This window comes from Fringilla coelebs, assembly GCF_963513975.1.
Source record: "Fringilla coelebs genome assembly, chromosome: 6".
NCBI lineage: Eukaryota > Metazoa > Chordata > Aves > Passeriformes > Fringillidae > Fringilla > Fringilla coelebs.
Genome location: NC_140034.1, coordinates 39640659 through 39661402, shown reverse-complemented (window position 1 = coordinate 39661402; position 20744 = coordinate 39640659). Strand labels below are relative to the sequence as shown.

The 20744-nt window shown below is 44.6% G+C and overlaps 1 protein-coding gene across 2 annotated transcripts; it reads right to left on the bottom strand.

Moving 5' to 3' along the window:
* Positions 1-115: 115 nt before the first annotated feature.
* Positions 116-20628, bottom strand: SLC39A13 (solute carrier family 39 member 13). 2 transcript variants are annotated; one of them, XM_084207742.1, is made up of 11 exons: positions 20490-20628; positions 15856-15954; positions 14360-14659; positions 13809-13922; positions 12058-12176; positions 10678-10821; positions 5426-5515; positions 4833-4883; positions 4468-4600; positions 4234-4333; positions 116-2781 (listed from the first exon to the last, which is right to left on the bottom strand). In XM_084207742.1, exons 3-11 carry the CDS (start codon positions 14625-14627, stop codon positions 2706-2708), a joined length of 1095 nt encoding a protein of 364 aa, XP_084063868.1. In that variant the 5' UTR covers positions 14628-14659; positions 15856-15954; positions 20490-20628; the 3' UTR covers positions 116-2705. The 2 variants fall into 2 exon arrangements, with proteins under 2 accessions (XP_084063868.1, XP_084063867.1); XM_084207741.1 differs by lacking the exon at positions 15856-15954.
* Positions 20629-20744: the final 116 nt, after the last annotated feature.

The following is a 20744-nucleotide window of genomic DNA, read 5'->3' as shown; positions in this document are numbered from 1 at the left end:
AATGAAATTTAAACTGAATTTTTAAATCAAAGGAAAGTAGGAACTTCAAAAAAAGCCTAAACCAACCAAATAAAATAATCCAACAACACAAACCGACCAACCAAATAAATGGAAAACCATTTATTTCATCTCTATTGTCTCCATGCAGAGCAGACCAATACAGATGAAGGGGGAAAATGCATAAGAGCAGCTGAAAAAATAGAGCTAGAAAATACAATTCTCTCTGCATTTCCAAAAGTGACAAATGTGGTGGAGTGATGCTCCATTTTCTCCCAAGGCTCTCAATCCTCAGCCCCAGCGCTGACGCAGTAGAAATCTACTGAACCCCTCCCTCCCACAACCCCATGCTACCTCCTACCCGGGTATCTTCCCAAGAACCACAGACTATCCATGCCTGTGATAGCAGCCAAGAAAAACAGCTCAGAAATTCTTTGTTCAGTGTCATCCACTTCACATTCCTGAACGCTGAGTATAAAATCCTGACTGTGGTTTTCAGTCTTGGCAAGGCTCAGTGCTGATGCAACAACGCCAACTCATGGGCACTCACCTGGCAATGCCTCAACTTAAATGCCAGCCTTATTTTGGGAAAGACATCTTGAGAAACAGCAGGCACAACTTTCTGTGCGAGCTTGCTTCCTCCAGAGCCCTGTTACAGGGTCTGCTTAGCTGCAGTCCCTGGGAAGAAGGAACTCCCAAAGGTAGAACCAGAGGGTTGGCAAACTCCCCCAGTCCCTGCAGGCTAACTGGATTAATCATCCTTCCAGGAAAGCAGGAAATGGATGCTACCTTCAGACCTCATGACAACTGAATGATGGAGAAAGTAGCTGGCACAGGAAGGCAACTTTGTAAAGAGGAATAAACAATTGCACTAAGCCTCTCTCCTTGTTGAAGTGAAACTAGTTACTAATGTAAGGCCAGGAAAAGAAAAGCTGAAAAAATTTCAGACCGCAGTTCCTGGGCAGACAGAACTGCAAGCATGAGCTCTCCAGCACTCACTGAAAAGTAGGACAGGAGCTGTCATAAAAAAGAATTGTGTCAACAGTTCAGGAATCTCTTAGGGAAGTAGTGCCTCTGCTGTGGGCAATACACCTGCCTTGCTGCTCTGACCTAAATCGCCCTCTGAAGGCACAAGTCCTCTTGGTAAGGCCCTGGGCAGACTGGAGAGCTGTACTGCTTCACAAAAGCTCTTATATAAGACTGAGCCAAGTTGGTGTAAATCACACTGTGGCACCTGTTTCGTGTTCAGTGACTCTGTTAGTTCAATTAGAGCTGTTTTTAAACAAATTTAAGCTAAGCAAAGTTAAGTTCTACAGAAGGGATTAATTGTGCACATCTCTGTGGCAATAAAACATCCCTGTGGAATTATGGCCTGGTCAGCCCTATGAGCTGGGATGGAGGAAAGCACTAGAAATTTTATTTATTTTTATTGGTCTCAAATTGCCAAAGATTTTATCCCAGGCATCACCTAACAGAAAACTCCTCTTAAAGCATACTTATTGTCACCCTTTCATATCCCTTTCTCACCTAACTTAAAAATATTTTCACCAGCAGTTTCAACCTTCCCATCTAAAAGCTGTCAGTATTATTTCTTATTCATTTGTCCTCAACAGATGAACTCGACTGTGAGGTAAGAACCCCAGAAATAGGCTGCCATCTACAGCATGCTCTTAAATAGTCTACCCTGAACAGAGGCAAAGCTAACCAGGAGTTATCAGTTGCTGACCAGGCTGTAGTGTTCAAGCACCTCTGCCATGACAGTCCAGGGGTACTGCAGCATGCTGGGCAGGTCTAACATGCTACACCTCAAGAAAGCTCGAAACACAGTGTGGGGCAGATGGTGCATGAATCAGGTCTCATGAGCAGGCTCAGAAGTGTGTTCAACTAATGGTTATGAGGAGAGGGAGCTCAGTCACAACAGCTACGTGGCTTTCCCTCCAGACATGAGGGAGTTGGTAGTTGGCAATTGAAGAAACATTTACTGATCATTTATCAGATAAACAGTTGGACCGTGCTGGCTACTGGAGTGGTTAGGGCTGAGACAAGTAATCTCCAAGCTGAGTCACTTAATTGTAGTGACCTACCCTAAAGTGCCTCAAGGTTTTGGCTCAATTTCAATGTAAACAAAATAGACCAAAAGAGCTGGACTGCTGAGGCCAATACTACCTTTAGGAACAAGTGGTGCCAATGAACAGCTGGAGATCAAGTTGGAAAGGTTTTCTTCCCCTCTATCTCATAGCACCATCAACTTTTAATGGGGAGGGGGTTCTGGCTAAAGCTTTGTCATGCCTGTTCTGCCTCCAGCCCTTAAAGTGGTTAGGAAAAATCCTTTATCTTCATCAGCTACAGGAATCACCTCTGCTGTTTTCACACAAGAGTTTGGGAAGTGCAGCTCCATCAGAATGAACCGAATGAAACATCATTCACTCACAGTGGACCAGTTGTTCAGTTCATTTCTGCCCAGTGTATCTTTAACCAACCGAACAAAAGAAGAACAGAAGCCCTCATGTGTGGATTTTAGTAGAACAGGGATAGGAGAGCCAGGGAGTGAAGTCTTGCACAGCCAGACCTCTCTGTCACCCGCTTCTCATACTAGCAGCCAGATCTGCGCGCACACACGTGGGAAGTAACATTAGTGTTCCTTATTGCTTTGTAAAGCTCAGAGTCACTGGGGTGGCTCTGGAGGCATCATGAGGTCTGCGCAGAGGTCACTCAGTTGTGAGCGCGAGTAGCACCATGACTGTAATGCCCGTACACAGGAGCAGAATTTGCTGCAGGGAATTCCTGGGAAAGAAACAGCAAAATTAGGAGGAGCCATAAACCAATCCCTACAGGCAGCTGCACAGAGCTCTCCAATGATTTGTTCTTTGCCTTTCCAAATTTACCACATGGAGAACACGGCAGCTGTATGAAGTCACTAACACAGATGAGAAGACGTTCCCAGTAGCCCAAGCAAAGGAGTTGTCTATAAACTGGCACGGACTTGCTCCACTCAGCTGCAAGGCCCAACTCCAGGCTTCCAAATCAATTCAAGCTGATTCAGTCATGTAGCTATTCAGATACATATTCATGTCCTTTCACTCACAAGGAAACCAGCACTTATACAGCATGTGCACAGACACTTTAGGGACCTCATCCAGCTAACTACTACAGTTACAGAAAAAAAAAACACCAACAAATTTGGCCATTCTTTTAGCACTGTCTCAGGTTTATGTTGGAATAAAGTCACTGTGTACCTCCCACTTCTGCATATTCTGCCAACAACCTCTGCCAACACAAGAGGTTACCAACCCAAATTAACATTTCTCCACAAAGTTCCTAGCTCCTCAGAAAGAACTGTGGAGCTGTCTTTTCGAGCTATGTTTCAGTCAAAATTAATTAGGTGAACCAAGGCATCTTATTTAAACTACTAAAGTTACTTGTCTTATTACAACTAAAATAGGAGAGAACATTCAGGAGCAGCTCTGGCAGCAGATCTGAGAGGGCCTTTATTGTGGAACAGCTGGATTTGGACCTGCTACAACCTTAACTAGACTGCAAGAAATTAAAATAATACACAAGGGATACCCAAATACATTGGAATATATATATCAGGGCAGAAGAGAGATGTCCGAGGTGGAATACAATGACAGACTATGAAATGCTGAGTGATAAAGAGAAGAAAACGATTATTTTTCTACTCACACAGCAACACAATGATACCGAATAAAAAAATCAATATGCAAGAGTGTAAAAACCAAATAATAAGAAGCATCACTTAACACAGTAGAGTCCAACTCTGCAAACTGCTGCCAAAAGGAGGTTGCAGAGGTGTGAATTAATTGATAGGGTCAGAGAGGAGTGAGAGAAGCATGGAAGGACAGATTCACATGTGGTTATCAGACATACACACCTCTGGGGCCCTGGCTCAGACAGTGCCTACACCAGTATGTACTGGAAGCTGAAAACACACACTGGGCAGTGGTGTCCTTACTGGACATGTTTCCCACGAACCTGCTCTAGCTGATCCTGCTGCATATTGTGCCAGCACAATCTCTGTGACTCACCCAGGTGAAAGCTCTCATTTACAGAGGGTCTTTGTAGTCCCACAAATGCAATAGCTAGCAAGCAGTCTATTTTGATTACAGCCTTGTCCATAGGATTTGGGAAGCTGGCATTCACACACTTCCAGAAGAGACACAGGGAAGGGTTATACCCCTGCCCCCAGCAGCACGAAGAACAGGAGGGAAAACTTACCAAGGATTCTTTTCCTCCAGGAGATCAGGCACAACATTTACCAAGGCAATGTACAGAAATCCTCCAGACGTGAAAGGGAGGATCCAGGCTACTGTTTCTCCTGCACAAATACAGAAAGCTTCAGTTATTAGTGAGACAGAGCCATGGGACACAACACAGAAGGGAAAGAAGATACAGAAGGATGAAAAGCACTGCCTCATCCCCCATTTCTACAGAAGTCCCAGGGAACCTTACCTGCTCCTTTTGGTGACTGAGCACATATTGCAAAGCAGGCTCCTAGAATTCCCCCCAGAGCTGTGGAAAGCTGCATCTTGGCTGCACTCCAGCGGTCAAAGCCAGCCCGAAGTAGGATTGCAAAGTCTCCAACCTAAGAAAACCAAGAGCTGACAGTTAATGAACTTCAATACTAAATTCCCAGTTACAAAGATCATTCATAACAAGGCCAGTGCTTTAAGACTGTTCCTGGTTTTCAATGCTGTCAGTCTCCCCAGAGGGAGCAGCCTTCAAGAAGACAGATATTAACCAGACCCAAACCTCCTCTTAGCAGATGAAGCACATTGCAACCCCCCTCACAATGGCAGGATACAAAGCCCTCTCACCTCGTGTGGGATTTCATGCAGGAGAATGGCCATTGTGGTTAGGAACCCAACCTGCAGCAGAGAGAAAGTGATTGGGAAACAATTCCAGTATTCTTGGATGAATCTCATCAGGTCCCATACACTTACAGGGATCCAGCTGGAGCAGCAGATAACACATCAGTGCAGGGTTGACTGAGAGTTTACCCATTCTCACAGTCATGGTGGTCCAGCTGAGGGCAATGGGGACCCCATAGCCCATCATCAGTGTTGAAGACAAAGCAAAAATGTAATAAACATCTCTGCCTTGTCTATGTCCCAGTTTTTGAGGTGACCATCTTCATCATGTTATTTCTGGACTGCCTTTTGAGTAGATGAGGGTAGATGAGCTAATCCATCCCCTCATGCCAGTACAAATGACTAATGCGTCCCAAATTCAAAGAAGCTCTGCATCAGAGGATCAGGATAGGGTTGGGCTTTACTGTAGCTTGCTTTTTCTCAGAAAATCGCAGCAAATAGGAAGGAACTCCTTGCATTTTTTGGCTGTTTTGCATGTTGTATCATACTTGAGACAAGGCCTCTCCATTTCAATACACAGCTGGGGACAGAAACCTTACCTTTCTGCTAACCAGGAAGCTGGCTGCTACTGCCAGGCCATGTGTGAAGTTATCAATGGTGTTGGCCAGCAGATTGAGGTATCCACTAATCTGCAAAGAGAAGGAAGAGCCCCTGATAAAGGGAGAGATGTAAGAAGATAAAAAAAAAACAGCTTAGACATGGGTGGTGCAGTCACAATCAGATGGGAAAAGACACAGCACAATGCTTCTGCTGAAAATCTTGAACTATGTCAGTGCTTGAGTACAAATTAAATGTAATTTTTGGTTTGAGAGTAAACTAAGTTTTAGGGTAGGCAAGTATTGTCTGAGATTAGAATAATTACTGTATGCAAATGATGAAGAGCTCTAGAAACAGAAAAAGAAAGGAAAAAGAAGAAAGCCAAAATGCAAGAATATATTTAATTCTAAGTCAAACCAATTTTAGGTAACACTGACTAATTTACACAGGTGACTGGCTTCAAATATGACTTGATCTTGTTTTCAAGTCATGTACTTTAATATCCAACTGTTAAATATCTCCTCTTCAAAAGCTGGCAAGAACAATGCAACAGAACAAATGCTGTTGGAATTGCTTTCTATAACTAAATCAATCTTCAAACATTGTACCAAAAAAGTTCATGCTTGTGGGTTTGCTTTCCCTTAACAAAGAATCAAAAGAGAAGATAGTGATGACAGTCACCAAAAAACCACCTACTGGTGGGCTGGATAGCATGTATCAGCATTTGCATATAAACACATTTCTTAAAATTATAAGCATAAAGCAGCTGTCTTCCTCACAAGTCCATCTCCAAGTTAAAATTCCCTATCATTCTAAGTAGGGTCATCCCTTGACAAAATCTGAGTATTTCACCTAAAGTAATTTACAAGGGTACCACCCGAGCTCTTTAGCTCGCATGTTTTTGGGGTTTTTCCCATCATATTTAACAAAAACTACTGCATGTTGGTCCTGAGATACTGAAGTTTACTATATGGAACTTCAGTTTAAATTATTATCAAACAAGGAGTTAGCCCATATATCAGGCTGTCTCTGGACAGCAAGAACTCCAGATACAGGGCAGTATCCAGTGAGTGGAGACACTGTCTGGAAACTGTGAAACTCTTACTTCACCTCAGCATCAGATGCCAAAGTTCAGCTAGACAACCACAAGTGCTGATGGACTTCATTAGCTCTTTTTGGTCTTGTGCTCTTCCCTGTTTCTATCAACTCTGCTTGGGGCATCTGTCATTGTATGCCACGACTCAGGAACCTTCTGTCAAATCTCTCTCTCCAAAGCACCACCTTGATGCAGGGCATTTTTACTGCACTATCTTGGGGCACCTTTGTAGCCTCTAAATTTTTTTAAGTGCACTGATGATTAAATACAAAAACGAATAATTAAGCAAAGCCCACCCCACTTTTAAATAATAAGCTAAGTAACATCTCCACAATGAATGCAAAAAAGATCCCTGCATGTTTTTATAAGAAAGGAAACCCAAATAAATGCATGCAGGCAGACACAAAAATGGAACAGTTTTACTTCTCATTCTTCATACTCTCATTCCTAGACAGCCAAATATGACTAAAATTCTCCTTTTCATGTTTTTTTACGTGATCGCGTTTTCCCCACAGGATAATAATAATTATTCACAGAAGTTTTACACAAAAATGCTTTCCCATATCACTGTATAGAGGAAAAAATAGGCTTCATGATTAAAACATTATGACTTTTTGTTGTCAGTGGCTTGGGCAAAAGCTGTCAGTGAAAGAAGCAAAGCTTTGGAGTGCTCAGAAATAAATTGGGTTGATTTGACAGTTATGAGCCTCTGACATTTACATTCTGCGAATCCCTAATAGGATGTTCTCATTGCTCATAAAGAGCACAGCCAGATTAAGTGTTTATGTTCATGCTTCAGAATTAATGTCACTGTGTAATAAAACATACTTCCACAAATCAACCAGGACCCCATGTGCCACAGGGAGAAAGAAAGAATAAGCAAGGCAAAAATAGTGTACACAATGTTTTGACCTGTTGAGGGAATAAAGGCTGCAATGAGGGACAGAACTGATCTATGTCTGCATGCAAAAGAAACCTCCCATCTGCCATTTTCAAGCTAGGACAAATTCCAGAAGCAGCTAAAAAGCAGAAGTTCTAATATATACATGTGGACAACAGTCAACTCACTACAACTTACTAATAATCAAGTCCTGAAGGGTGACTTTGTTCATTTAAATAGTATCTTTCCCTTTTTGTTTGCTGAAGAAACAGGGATTTCTGAGTGAACAGAAGAGCCAAAAAAATCTGTCATGCTATGGATTTCACTCCTTCCTTCAGGAGCACCTGCTCTGTTCACTGCCAGCACCACCACTTCCCTGCATGTGCCCTGCCCAGCACACATGGCATGGCAGCCCCATGCCCAGCTGCAGCCAGGCGCATCGCCCGGGCAGCACGTGGCACCCCAGTTCCAGCTGCGGCTTCCAACAGGGCATCCCTTTGCCTTCCTCCTCTACTGTCACGCTGATTTTTATGGAACTTGCAGAAATCTGATCACCCTCAAGTCTCCTATCCTCTCTTGAACTCAAGGAAAATTAATTATGGGTTCAAAAGTTATTGAAAATGAAGGGCAGAACAGATGGACAGACAGATGGAATGACTGCTTATGTTGTTGCCTAAGGAAACAGGCTAACAACGCAGGAGTATCTTGGTAGGTTTGATAATTTCCACCCTACCAAGAAGACTATTAAAATATTCAGATTAAAAGATCAGAAGGTAAAAAGTTAAAACTACACCCATTAAGTCTAAAGTTTCTAATTCATGTATATCAACAACCGTGTGTAAAACTGAACAGATGTGTTAGGGTTTTAAAGCTAGAAGGTTGCCTAAACCTTCCACGTAACACAACTGAAAGAACTTAATTTAATTTGAGCACAAATTTCATTGTTTCTTAAGCTATCATGTACTCTGTAGAGAGCAGCTTAAACCACAGCTTACAGCTCACAAGTGACAAAAAAAATGCTATCTCTAAGGCAAGTTGGTCCATTGGCAAGTTACCCTCAGTTAGAGAGTTGTCTCTAAGTTCTAGACTACTACTCTTTGCTATAGCTGTAACTATTCAAATTTAGTCATTTCTCTATGGTTATTTGTATACTCTCACCCTTGATCTGCCATGACTACAGAGCTAAACTAAAGAAAGCCACTTACCACGTACTGCAAACTTAAAATATTATTTCACTTCTTTCTGGGCTCCTTTACAAATTACTAGTAGTATTTTGGATATTTGGAATAGCACTACTAGAAAAAGCCAGATAGCTGCTTCACTACTGCTATACAAAAAGAGGAACTCTCACCTCTCCTCTTACATATTATTTCCTACCACCCATCCTCCTGGCTGTAGCACCATGAGGGAAGAATGTGTTCAGACAATTTCCTACTGTAATCCTCACATGTTTTTCCAAGGCATTGACTGACTAGAAACTATCCCTATCTTGTAAATATGATCTCAGGTCCTTCTTAATCTCTTCCTTATAATTGCATGTATCAAAACCTGTTAAAAATTCAGCACTTTTTTCTGATGAAGTTACTCAGTTTAGCTGCTCTCACTGACTTCATGCAGTCACAATGTGCCACTTATGTAACGCAGTACCTGTAAATGTGAAGATATACTGGTTTTATAAATAATAACTTAGAAAAATAATAACCCAAACAGATTTGAAGGGGGCTGCATTAAACTAGTCTCTTTTGATAACATAGAATAACAGATTTTTAATACAGCTAATATTAGCAAAGTTGGATTAGAATGGGGGAGAAAGTTATGTTTTATATACATTTGTCATGACCTTTATTAAACAATTTTATGCCTGAATAAGAGGCAGGAAAAATGCCTTGTTGATAAGAATTTATCTTACATAAAATCGTATCAATTAGCATTAATTACATTATTATTTTTTATATTATGACCATGCCCTGAGCAATTATCACACCTATCTGTGTTTCATTTCTACTTGAAATCAATAGTCTATAGTTCCTTACATAAACCCTTCCAAAATTAGGGCACAATGTTTCATAACCCAGTAATATTGATGTCTTCACTACCACCACCTCTAGAAACATCCACATGGCACCTTGCAGTTTGTGCAGTGTTATGTACAAATTACATGAATGTGACAGATGTCAAAAATACTCAGTGACCTCAGCATAACTTTCATGTTCTGTAGGAAGAGCTATAAAGTTACAGCAAAACAGATTTAAAATAGAAAAACTGAAGAGCCTCTGCCTGACCACACACCCAGCTTTGCACTAGTTCATGCAAGCACGCTTTCTGCCCAGTTACTCTCGTACAATCTTGCACATTTTTATGGGCTTTCAAGCTCAAATTGCAGGTCCTCCTTCACCAAAGTGGTTGTTTACTCTCTCTCTCTCTTGTAATGTTTAGAACCCCAGAAAAGGGTTTTCCACAGTACAAAGATAGTAACATGGAACAGGAAGCAAAGCCAAAGTAGAGGTTATCCATTCCCCATGGTGCAGGACTCTTCCTCCCCCTCCAGTCCTATGAGCCTGCTGATCTCCCTTATCCCAGCACTACAGGCTGCCTGTCTGCATGCCAAGCTGATTCAAGAAGTTAAGTTAGGAGAGAAATAGACCAGGGGGTGGGAGGTGGGTGTGTGGGTGTAGACAAGCAAATTCTTTGCCTGTTTAGCTCCTTGAATAGGCTCACTGTGAGGTCAGATGAGATCCAGTGCAAAGGAAGCGATGGGAAATACAGGTTTGGAGACAAAGTGGACAAGAAGTCCTTTTTGGAGGCAGGTAAACTGGTAATCTGAGAAACTGAATTTTTAAATTCTACACTGGGTAGCTTCAACACACTTCCTAAAGGTGTGAAAACACTTCCAAAAGGTGCCTTAAAAGGAAAAGTGTAGCTCAGAATGGGTACAATACAGGCAGCAGAGAACAGAGAAATCGTGGTGCAAAAAATTCAGCAAATAAAGACATATTAACTATAAAGTATAGGTAACAAAACATGAAATTCTGTATTTTGGTACCAGAATTCGGCCAAAATGCACATCATCACACTTGTGCCTTTATAATACTGACTTTTGCACATAAGCTGCAGTGTAGATTTTCTCCAAGTCTGCTATTTCTTCCCTGCTGTGACTAGGACACACTTTGACAGAGCAAAATCAAGCACAACTCAAATGCTGAGTTCCCCACTCAAGCACAGTCTTTCCATAGACAATTCCTGACTAAAAAGTGAAGGTGAGTTTGTGGGCCTCTTACCTTGATTCTGTTAGTTTTTGCACCAGACTGGAGAGAGGAGCCATTACACTGAGCTCGTGCTCTTTGGGTCTGAGAGGATCCCTTTGGCAGGGGGCAGCCACTTCCATTGGGAATCTTTCCTGATGGTGTTTTGGAATCACAGTCCTAAATTAGGGGAAACAAACTTGTCACTGATTTTTTTTCAGTGATGAATGAGCATGAATCAGGATCAGAAGTCCAACCTTCACCCTTAATCCTTTTGTCCTTACAATGTGACTCAACAGCTTTAACACCCCAGTTTAATAACAACTGCCAGAAATGAGACAGATTCAGAGAGCATTGTGACATCTGCCGTGAAAGACAACAAGAGCTAACCCCTCCCAGTCCTCAAGAGAAACAGAATGGTGAGGAACTGGAGTCACAGTCAAGTTCCACTAGAAGGGTAAGGGACTGAGCCTGCACCTCCTGATAGCAGCTGCTGCCCAGAGAAATATAACTCCATCTGGGCAGGAGATGGGGGAAAGAGTCTTGCTCTCCCCAGTGCATCGGAACAACTAAGTCTACAGAATTATACTATAGCTGGGATCATCACCTTCCAAACAACAAAATATTTACCTAGGATTTCAACCTCTCTCTAAATGAGAAGATGAAGTTCCTTTCAGGCATTAAAGTCTCACATTGAATCAGAGTTAACACCTAATTGCTCTTATTGCCTGACTACAGTTTCACCTCTCAAAAGTCACGGCACAGCAAGGACTGAACAGTCTAAAGGAGCTGGAACTAGGAGTTGTGCAGATGTCTGAAGACTAGGTGCTCTCCTCTGTCTTGGATTACCTGCTGCTACCTCATCTACATCTCCCGTTTGCAGCTGGGTGACTCCTTTGAACTTAGGATTACCTGGCCAGTCATAAATCCCTTCTACCACACGAAGTCACCCAAACAAACATCTGGTCCAGGACATAACCAAGAAGAAACATCTTCAAGAAGGCTGGCCTTTGTCCTGACTGAGGACCCAGAAAGAGAATGAGTCACGATGGGTCCGTGGAACATGTATCAGCAAACTGTCAGTCCTCAAAGCTTAGTTGAACAAAAGTCTGATTTGCAGAGTGCTCCAGCTCCCAGCCCCCACAGAACAGGAGCTCTCTTTTACACTTACCACATAAAGAACAAAACCAAACCAGAAGTGAGAAATCTCAGTTAAAACCACAAAACAAAAGCCTGAAGATGAAACCTACTCCTACAGACCAATGGCAAAGAAGTGACAAAAAACTCTCAAAGGGCAATGACAAAGTACTCACAGCTACAGGATAATTTCCTAACACTGTCAGATAGGGCAGTTGAGGTATTTAGTACAGAGCTTCAAATATAACAGTACTCCCCTCCCTCAGGCTGCTAACTTACCACACCAGGATACTCCTCCTCTTTCTCTAGGAAGATCTTCTCTAGCACCAGGAAGGTCAGGAAACCAATGATCACCCAGAGACCCAGAAGCTTCTGCTGCTGAAAGCTCTGCCCTTCTCCTGAAGGACAAAAGAGAAATCTTCACGTCTCTATTAAATACATAGCTTTTCACACAGTTCCAAGACAAAAAAATAAATGACAGTGGGAAAACTCCCTGGAGATAGGAGGAGTAAACACATCTCAAAACAGATTAGTTTAACTTGCCCATTCGTGATCGAAAAGATATCATCATCTCGAGACACTCAGTGAAAGCTACCATCAGCTCAACCCAGAATATTTCCTGACAACACTGGAATTTCCCTGAGCTCCAGAGGCAAGTGAAGATTACATCAACAAAAATCCAGCAGCAGTACCTACTGAGCAGCAAGCCCTGACTTGAATTCTGCCATTAGTGGAGTTACAAACTCACCTTCTCCTTTCTGCCACACCTCAGCAAGTTATTAAGCCCAAAGCTACAAACTTTCTTTTCAATTACAGCTAAGCTTTTGAGATAATAATCCATTCAGCCTCACTGCCAGAAATGGAAACTGCATTGCAATGGAAGAACAGAAAGACTCTGTACCAGGACTTACATGGGTCAAGGAAACCTTTACACTTCAGGACAGTCTGGCAGAAGCAAACAAGCTTGAGCAGAAAGACAGAGTTATTTGGGAACCACTGCAGAAAGGGTGAAAAAAAGTACAGCAGGTTCTGCTGACAGTGCTAGAGCTGTGATGAAGAGGACTAAAGGCCTGGCAGATTTGAAACCCCAGGATAAAGGTGCAAGAAAGTCTGGGAAACACAGGGCATCATCTTCCCTCTCTCACATTTTCAGCAGGAAAAAAATGACTTCTTAGTTTCTCAACAGGTGGGATGCAGCACCTGTTGAGATAGCACTTGCCTTCTATGATACCAGTTTGCTGAAGCAGATAGATACAAACATTATAGGTTTCAGCGACCTTGGCTATTTGAGGGATGAAGGAGCTACACTGAAACCAAAAGGTCTATACCAACTCAGTGTTCAGTTTGCTGGCAAACACAAGTATCTGTTGCCTCCATTTCCTTTTTCTTCCCCTGCCCCATCCTCCAGTCTTAATTGTGGCTCTATAGGCAGTGTTCCATGATTTCTCACGGAGCAAAGACTGCAACACATGAGCTCCCATAAATCAAAGCATCGAACAGAGGGGCCCCAGTTAGTGCCAAGAAAGAGGTTTTAGGAGTAACACTATTATAGGGACAGATTTGTAAAAATGGTGCACCTCATCCCCAACTAAGACGGTGAACATGTTCATGTACCAGACCACACACACAACTATAACCTCCCACCAGCTTAAAGAAGCATTCCCTTTCCTTACAGAAGGGACAAAAGAAAATCAACAGAGATTTACAGGAGTCCAAGGCATGATAAGAAAAGTCAATTAACAAGAAAACCATTCCAAGTTACTAAACATAAAGAAACCGTGGCAAATTGAGGAAGCCTCTAATTTCAGTCTTCGGAGGATTGCTGAGTACAAAGATGAAGTATTATGTGTGTGGTTTTTTATTGTCACATCCTTCCCTAGGCATTTGCTTTTATATATTAATTGAAAAAGGATACCAGCCTAGACCAGTTTTTGGGCTGACCCAGACAGGCTGGTCTTGGGTTTTCAAGGCAGAACACACCCAAAATAGGCACAGCACAAGCTGCTTCCAGGCACATAAGGCTCTCATACCTGTTGTTGCACTGCATGTGTAGGCCCAGGCTTCAGGAAGCAGGTGGAGAAACACATTTCCCAGTAGTCCACCAATTGCAAAACTCAACAACTGCTTCAAACGCTGTGACCCAGCTAAAAAAAGAAAAAGAAGAAACAAGAAGAAAATACTGATCACTGTTTAGCCAGGAACCAAAACATCTCCAGCTGAGATTTTGCATGAAGAAACCCAAACTGGAAGCATCTGCAAAGCAAGCTTTCAAAGGAGAGATCACAAACCAAATGGAGTGCAAGAAAAAGCCCTGACAGCACTTGGCTGGGACAGTAGTGTGTGGGTCCTGAACCAAGCAGGGTGAAAAACAGTACTCTTTGTATAGGCTCCATCCTGGGCTAACATTTGTCAAAGGACTCCCTTTCAAATTCACAGGTTCATTAAATTCATTAAAGGACTGAAAACAGACTTTCTATTTTAGAGAACAACATTTCTGTGACAAGGTCCTGTTCACCACTGTGCTGCTGTCACATCCCAGGACAGCTGGCTTCAGAAAGGCCAATGCAGCCGGCAGATTCACCTTCGGAGCGCAGCGCAGCTCCCGTCTCAAGAGGGATCACCAGCAAGGGGAAGACCCCACTCAGCCCCACCATGAAGGAACCGATGAGGGAACAGATCCAAGCATCCAGCCGCTCGCTGCTGAGCAGGTGTCCCCAAGAGTCTGCCTCCTTGTCACACAGAGAACCAGAACTGGCAGCAACATGACTCCTCGGGAGCTGCTGAGCTTCACAGGCCACGATCAGCAACAAGGGGAGCGTCCCATCAAGCAGGAGTTTTTGTTTTGTCATTGCTAAGTGGTCTCAGCCGGGCTGGCCAATCTCTGAAAAGATAAGGGGAAAGAAGTGCTGAAAACATGGTCAACCCTCTGTTCCACCATCCCAGAGGAAAAGCCTTGGCCACACCAAGCCCTCCCTTCGGTGTCTTAACACAGGTACCAATACCCAGGAGGAACACCTGAAACTCTTCTTGATTTCAACACAGCATTAAAGGGCAGAGAGGCTGTTTATCAATGGGTGCATGAAACTGAGGCATCTTGGGAAAGCATCAGGCTTTCACTATTTCCCTTCAGATGGGCTGGACAAGGACTCCAAGTACCCCTGGTTTTGCCCCTCAGTGTCCCAAGACTTCAGCAAAAGGTATTGACCAGAGATGCTACCAGATAAGTCTTCTCTTTGGCATGGAACAGCACCCTTGTAACAAATTAGGATGCAAGACAGGCAACATAACAGAGGTCTGTAAACTCATGAGTGGTGAAAAGATGGGGAACAGGGTAAATTATTCACCATCTCATCAGACACAAGTGCTGACACCCATCCACATGGAGCCAGTGAGGGTCAGCTTCAAAACAAACAAACACGACTCTTCATCAGCAGGCAACTTGTGCGATAGCGCTTCTCCAAAAATGATGAAAAATTTTACATGCACTCATCTAAAGACAGGACAAGTACTAGAAAGACAAATCTCTTGATTGTTAAGGGTTAAACAGTTCACATTAGACTGAGGAAATTCCCTGATATGAGAGGAGTGGGAGAATGGAAGTGTACTTGAAAAACACCATATCTACTTGTCCTGTTTTTATTCTTTTGTAGAAGGCTACTGGATTAGATGGTCTCTTAGTCAAAATCAGCACAGCTGTTAGTAAGAGCTCTGCAGTCACAAGAAAACTGGAGAAGAGGGCATGTTAGAAGAGAAAAATAAAGATAATTACAGTCATTGACAAAGACGGAAAGAAAGCAAATGATGTAAAGGCTGAAGTAGAAATGTTCCTTCAATCTCCAGAAGAAAAAGTAAAATGTGACAAGTAAAAATAATTTGGAAATGGGAGGAAAGGGTGTGTTAGAAAAAGATATACCTAACAAATGTTCACAAAACAGCTCTTGAGAGGTAATAACAGCATTCACCCAAAAGCATGTAAGAAACCAGTCTAATCTCTGAAGCATCAGTGACCATCTTTGAAAATTTACAGGAGTATGGGAAGGCCACAAGAAGGCTGGAGAAGCATCATGCCTCACCTACCTTTATAAAAGGAAAAAAAAAGGTGGGAGAAGTTACACACCAGTAACTTCAATCCTCTGAAGGACTCTTGATCAAATTAAATGACCAGTTGGTAGTTACCTATAAGATAAGAAATTGATAAAGATATCAAAGCATTAAGTAACAGCCAGATAGGAAGGGACCTGCCATTCTCAAGACAAAATCCAAGATGCTGGAGCCAATCTAAGGCTGTGGATGAAAAGGGCAGTGTTGACCCTTGTCCCCCACCCCTCCTTCACGAAGCATCACCTCTCCATGCTCTCACCAGGCTCCACCAGTGAGCGGTATCCGAAAAAACAAACAGGAAAAACTGCTTTTTTAAACTCAGCTCTTTGCCAACTTCAGTCCCTGAACAAAAACACTGCAGGAGGAAGGCCAAGCTGCAATCAAAAGTAATCAAAAAGAAATTAAGGGACAGGGTCCCATGGCTTCTCTGAAGGAGAACACCAATCTCCAAGCACAGTGACCATCAGGAGCAGGGGTGCAAGAAGGAATCAGTGAAGACACTGGCTTGGCTAGTTGAGCAAGGAACACTTATGCTATCAGTTTTCTCTTGCAACAAAAAAACTAAAATCCCTCAACACAGCAAGTTCAAACCAGCTCAGGATTTTGGGGCATCTTATTGTGGTGTTTTGATCTGGCTGCAGGAACCCCACACCTACCTATAACCAACTGCCAAACCAATCTCACTAAAGATCAGCACAAAACAGTACTCTAAGGGCTGGGGAGGCAGGTGTGGAATCAAATGGAAATGACAGAACAGTAATTCCAACATGCCACAGAGAAAAAGCACAAACTGACTGAGAAATTAATTCCAAGCCAGTAGGCTTATGTTGCTGCAAAAAAGGTAAAAGTCATCCTGGGACATAGTAACAGTCACACTGTGGGTCTCACACAGGTGAGTCTTTAGCCAACAGAACACATCCAGCCCCACATATTCTTCCTCATAAAACACATGCAAAAATCTGAGACACTGCAGGGGAAAGAAACAAAAACTAGAGTGTAGAGAGCATGACCTGGGAAAACGACCAAAGGACCTGGGTGTGTTTAGTCTTAAAAAGATAACACCAAAGGAACAGAACAGCCTGTGTACATTAAGAGTCACAAGAAAGGGGGAAAGTACTCAACTATCACATCAGTTCAAATGATAAACAAGATTTAGCCTGAAGATGAAGAAACAAATATACATAGTGCAAAAGTGGGGATATACTGAAACAGGTTATCTAGGAGGCAGAATCTCCATCACTACTTTTTGTTGGGTTTTTTTTTTTTTGGTTTGGATTTTTTATTTTAATTTTGAGAAAAAGAAACAGCTGCTGCAGATACCCTTTCATTGCAAAGATTAAATCCCTGCTTTGAAGTCCTTCAGGCCTACACCCCTTCCAACCCTGGAGTGGGCCTGATGGATGTCCTCATCCTTTATGATTGGATTAGACCTATAAAATGACTGAGAACTTTGTGAGGAATACACCAAAAATAAATCAGAATTTATACAACTATACATGCCTATGAAGAAGCAACACACACACACACAGAGCTCAGCAATGATGGGAAGCAGCACAAATCTCTTCTGTAACATTGTCACAGCTTTTGAGAATCAATCTGGAAAAGTAAACACTGCAATTGATTCAACAGGTCGATTTCTTGCATTTCATTCTCCACACTCACAACCCACAAAAGCCCCAAGGGACACCTGAAAGGGTCTCAGAGACTGAGGCACAGTAGTACACAGGACAAAGGTCATGTCCAGAACTCTGAAAAAGGTTTGCATACTTGGCTTCATGTCATTCTTCCAGCCACAAAAGGGATCAGGTTCCTCAAAAAGGGGTTGGTGGTGGAAAACAAATGGGTATAAAGTGTAGAAAACTGATTCCCCTAACTCACATTAGTGTTGATTCAACTTTCTGTGGTTCAGGGGTCTTTATTCTGCTGTTATTCACATGAGGAAAAAACAGCACATTTCTTTACCCCTGTGCAGCCAGACCATCACTACATCATGCCTCAGGAACAGCCCCATATCTCATGCAATAAATTCTTCATTGTTTATAAAACACCTATGAGAAATAGTGTATTGTTCAGGACACACCTGAACTGCTCTTTGTGTCCAGCTAATTGTTTAGAGCACATTCCCAGCATTTCCTTATTCCTAACACATCATAACCACTTGTTAAAAAAAAAAAAAAGAAGCAGCAGTTATGATCTCTACAGCCCCTTGCTCTTCCAGCTCATTAGAACATTAACAAAGTCTCTAAATTCAAACATTCAAACTGGTTACCCCTACGGCAAGTATTTAAGAGGAAAAAAATCAGCAGTGAAGATGTAGTCATAGGGAAAAAACTGCTCAAGAGGAAAATAATACCCTGTCAAAACAGTTACAAAGGGTGGAAGAAGTCTGTATCTACCCTTAATTTTAGACAACAGCATCTGCTTTAGGAACCCAGTCAGAGAATGTCTTGAGAAATTTCTAGAGTAAGCACTGCAGGCTCTCAGAGACATCTATAGTTACAAGGCAGAGGCACAAACAGGTTTAGAGATGTGTTTTCTCAAGCAGGGTTTATCACATACTTAAGAGCATGCAACTCTGGGAGAAAAATAGCCAGCAGGTCATTTAGGTATCAGGTTTGACAATTCTCTGTCTGGGATCAGAGCTCCCAGCTGTGCTTGATTCACAACCTGGTGACCATGACCACTGGCAGCACCCTCCAGAGCACCACGTGTCTGAGCATTCAGGACTCAGGTCTGCTCAGCTCCTCCTGCAACAGCCTCAGGACTGGAATAACCATTAGGTTTTCCCAGCCCAGAAAGAAAAAATAAATGAGAATTTGCCATTTATATGCTCCTGAGCAGGGGCAGAGGAAGCTGCACACCAAGCTAAGAGATCCATGAGGCTCCCAGGGCCTCCCGTACCTCACAGTGCTCGCTGAATATCTCTGTAGCAGGCAGCGACTGAGAAAACACGGACAAAATTAAAATGCAAAGGCAAAAATCTACTGGAAAAGAGAAAATGAAACACTGACATGATGACCATGCTTCTATCTATTACTCTCTTCCTCAACATTCTGCCTTCTCAGACCACACAATTTCTTCTCTCAGTGCAGTTGCTCATCGCCACATAATAACATTTCAGATGTTGTTGAAAGGAAAAAAAAATTAAAAGAAAAGGCTTTTTTTACTACTGTTTTCCCTGGAAGCCAGTTGCCTGGTCTTACAGTTGCAAAAGAGTACTGCGTGGAATGGAAAAAGTTTTTTTCCAGGGAGGAAGCATAATTTTCAGCCAAAAAAACTGCATGAGCCACCTCCCTCCATTAGCCCGGTGGAGTTTTGAATTCCTCCTGGAAACCCTGACCTCGGCAGACGCACAAAAGGTCTCCAGTACTCCCTGAGCACTCCCTTCTCTCTGAATCACTGGCATCTCTAAGGAATGCACTGCTCTGGTGGGACCCTTCCCTTTTGCCCCATGCCTCCCATAAAAAACCACTCTGCACAGACTCACATTTCTGCAAATGACAGCGTGCGCAGCTAAAAGCTGGGGATGCACAGGATTACAAACAATGGATCATAGATCAGAACAGATTACAGACAGGGGCAAACCTACGAGCTGGCAAGGAAGGCATTTGAAACCGACTGAACACTAACGGAGTTTGGGAGACTGCGACTTTTTCCCTATTCTGCATCCTTTCATCCCTAGGATGAGAGGGAAGTTTGAGGACCAAGCAATGGCCTTCATTTCCCCCTGGGCTAGCTGGGACGTCTCTCCTCCCAGCCCACTCTCCGTGGCAGACCGAAGCACAGGCAGGGTAGACCGCCCCGCTCCCGCTGCCCTGGCGGGGCTCCGGCCCCGCTCTCACCGCAGGCGATTAACGTGGCGGGACCGTGGGCTGCTCGTGTCACTGTCTGTCGCATCGCGGCGGATGGGACAGACAGCGCGGGTTTTCCATTAGAGGAACGCTGAGCGATGCAAAGCGAGACATGTTTGCCGCGGGGCGAATTAGTAATGAGCGCTGCTCACGCACCTTTCTGGGGCAACACAGTGGTTGCCGCCCGGGTCCCTGTGCCACTGTGGCCGCTCAGCCCCGGCCCCCCCGCTCCGCGCGTCCCGCGGGGCAGTCCCGGCGCCGAGACCTTCTCGCGGCATCATCTACCGGAGGAGGGACTTCCAAAACTTTCTCGGCTGCGTCCCGCGGGGACTGCGCTCGCAGCCCCGGGCACGTCCGCGGCGGTAGCCGCCCGGCGCCGCTCCCCCGGCGAGCTGCGGCAGAGGAGGGCTGCGAGGGGGAACGCGCGGCCGCGGGAGCCCGGGGCAGCCGCGGCCCCGGAGCGGGAGGCGCGCAGCCCACGGTCCCGCCGGGCCAGGGCACCTCTGCCGGCAGCAGCGGCCCCGCCAAGCGCTGCCCACCACGTCTTTCCCGAAGTTGTCCCTCGCTCGGCCGGGCCGGACCCCTCCAGAGCCGTACTCGGCTGCGCTGCGTGTGGCGCTGCCCGCCCCCGCTCACCCCGTCCCGCCGGCCGCGGTTGAGCCGCGCTGCCGCACCCGGCCCCGCCGTCCCCCCTCGCACCGCAGCAGCGGCCGACCGTGGCCCGGCCACCCCCGCCCCCGGGCCGCCAGCCGCAGTTACCGTGCGCCACCGCCGCCGTGCCCCGGGCCGCCGCTGCCATCCAGCCGCGGATCGGCGCGGGCCTGCCCCGCCCGGCGGCCCCTCGGCTCCGCCTCCGCCGGCCGGCCACGTCGGTCCCGGCCTCCTCGGCTCCAGCGCCGCCGCCCCGCCGGGCACCCGCCGCCGCCGCGCTGCGCTTCCGGCCGCGCCGCTGTGTCCGGCCGGGCCGGCGGGGCGGGAGCGGGGCTGCCCACGGGCACGGCCACACGGGCGAAC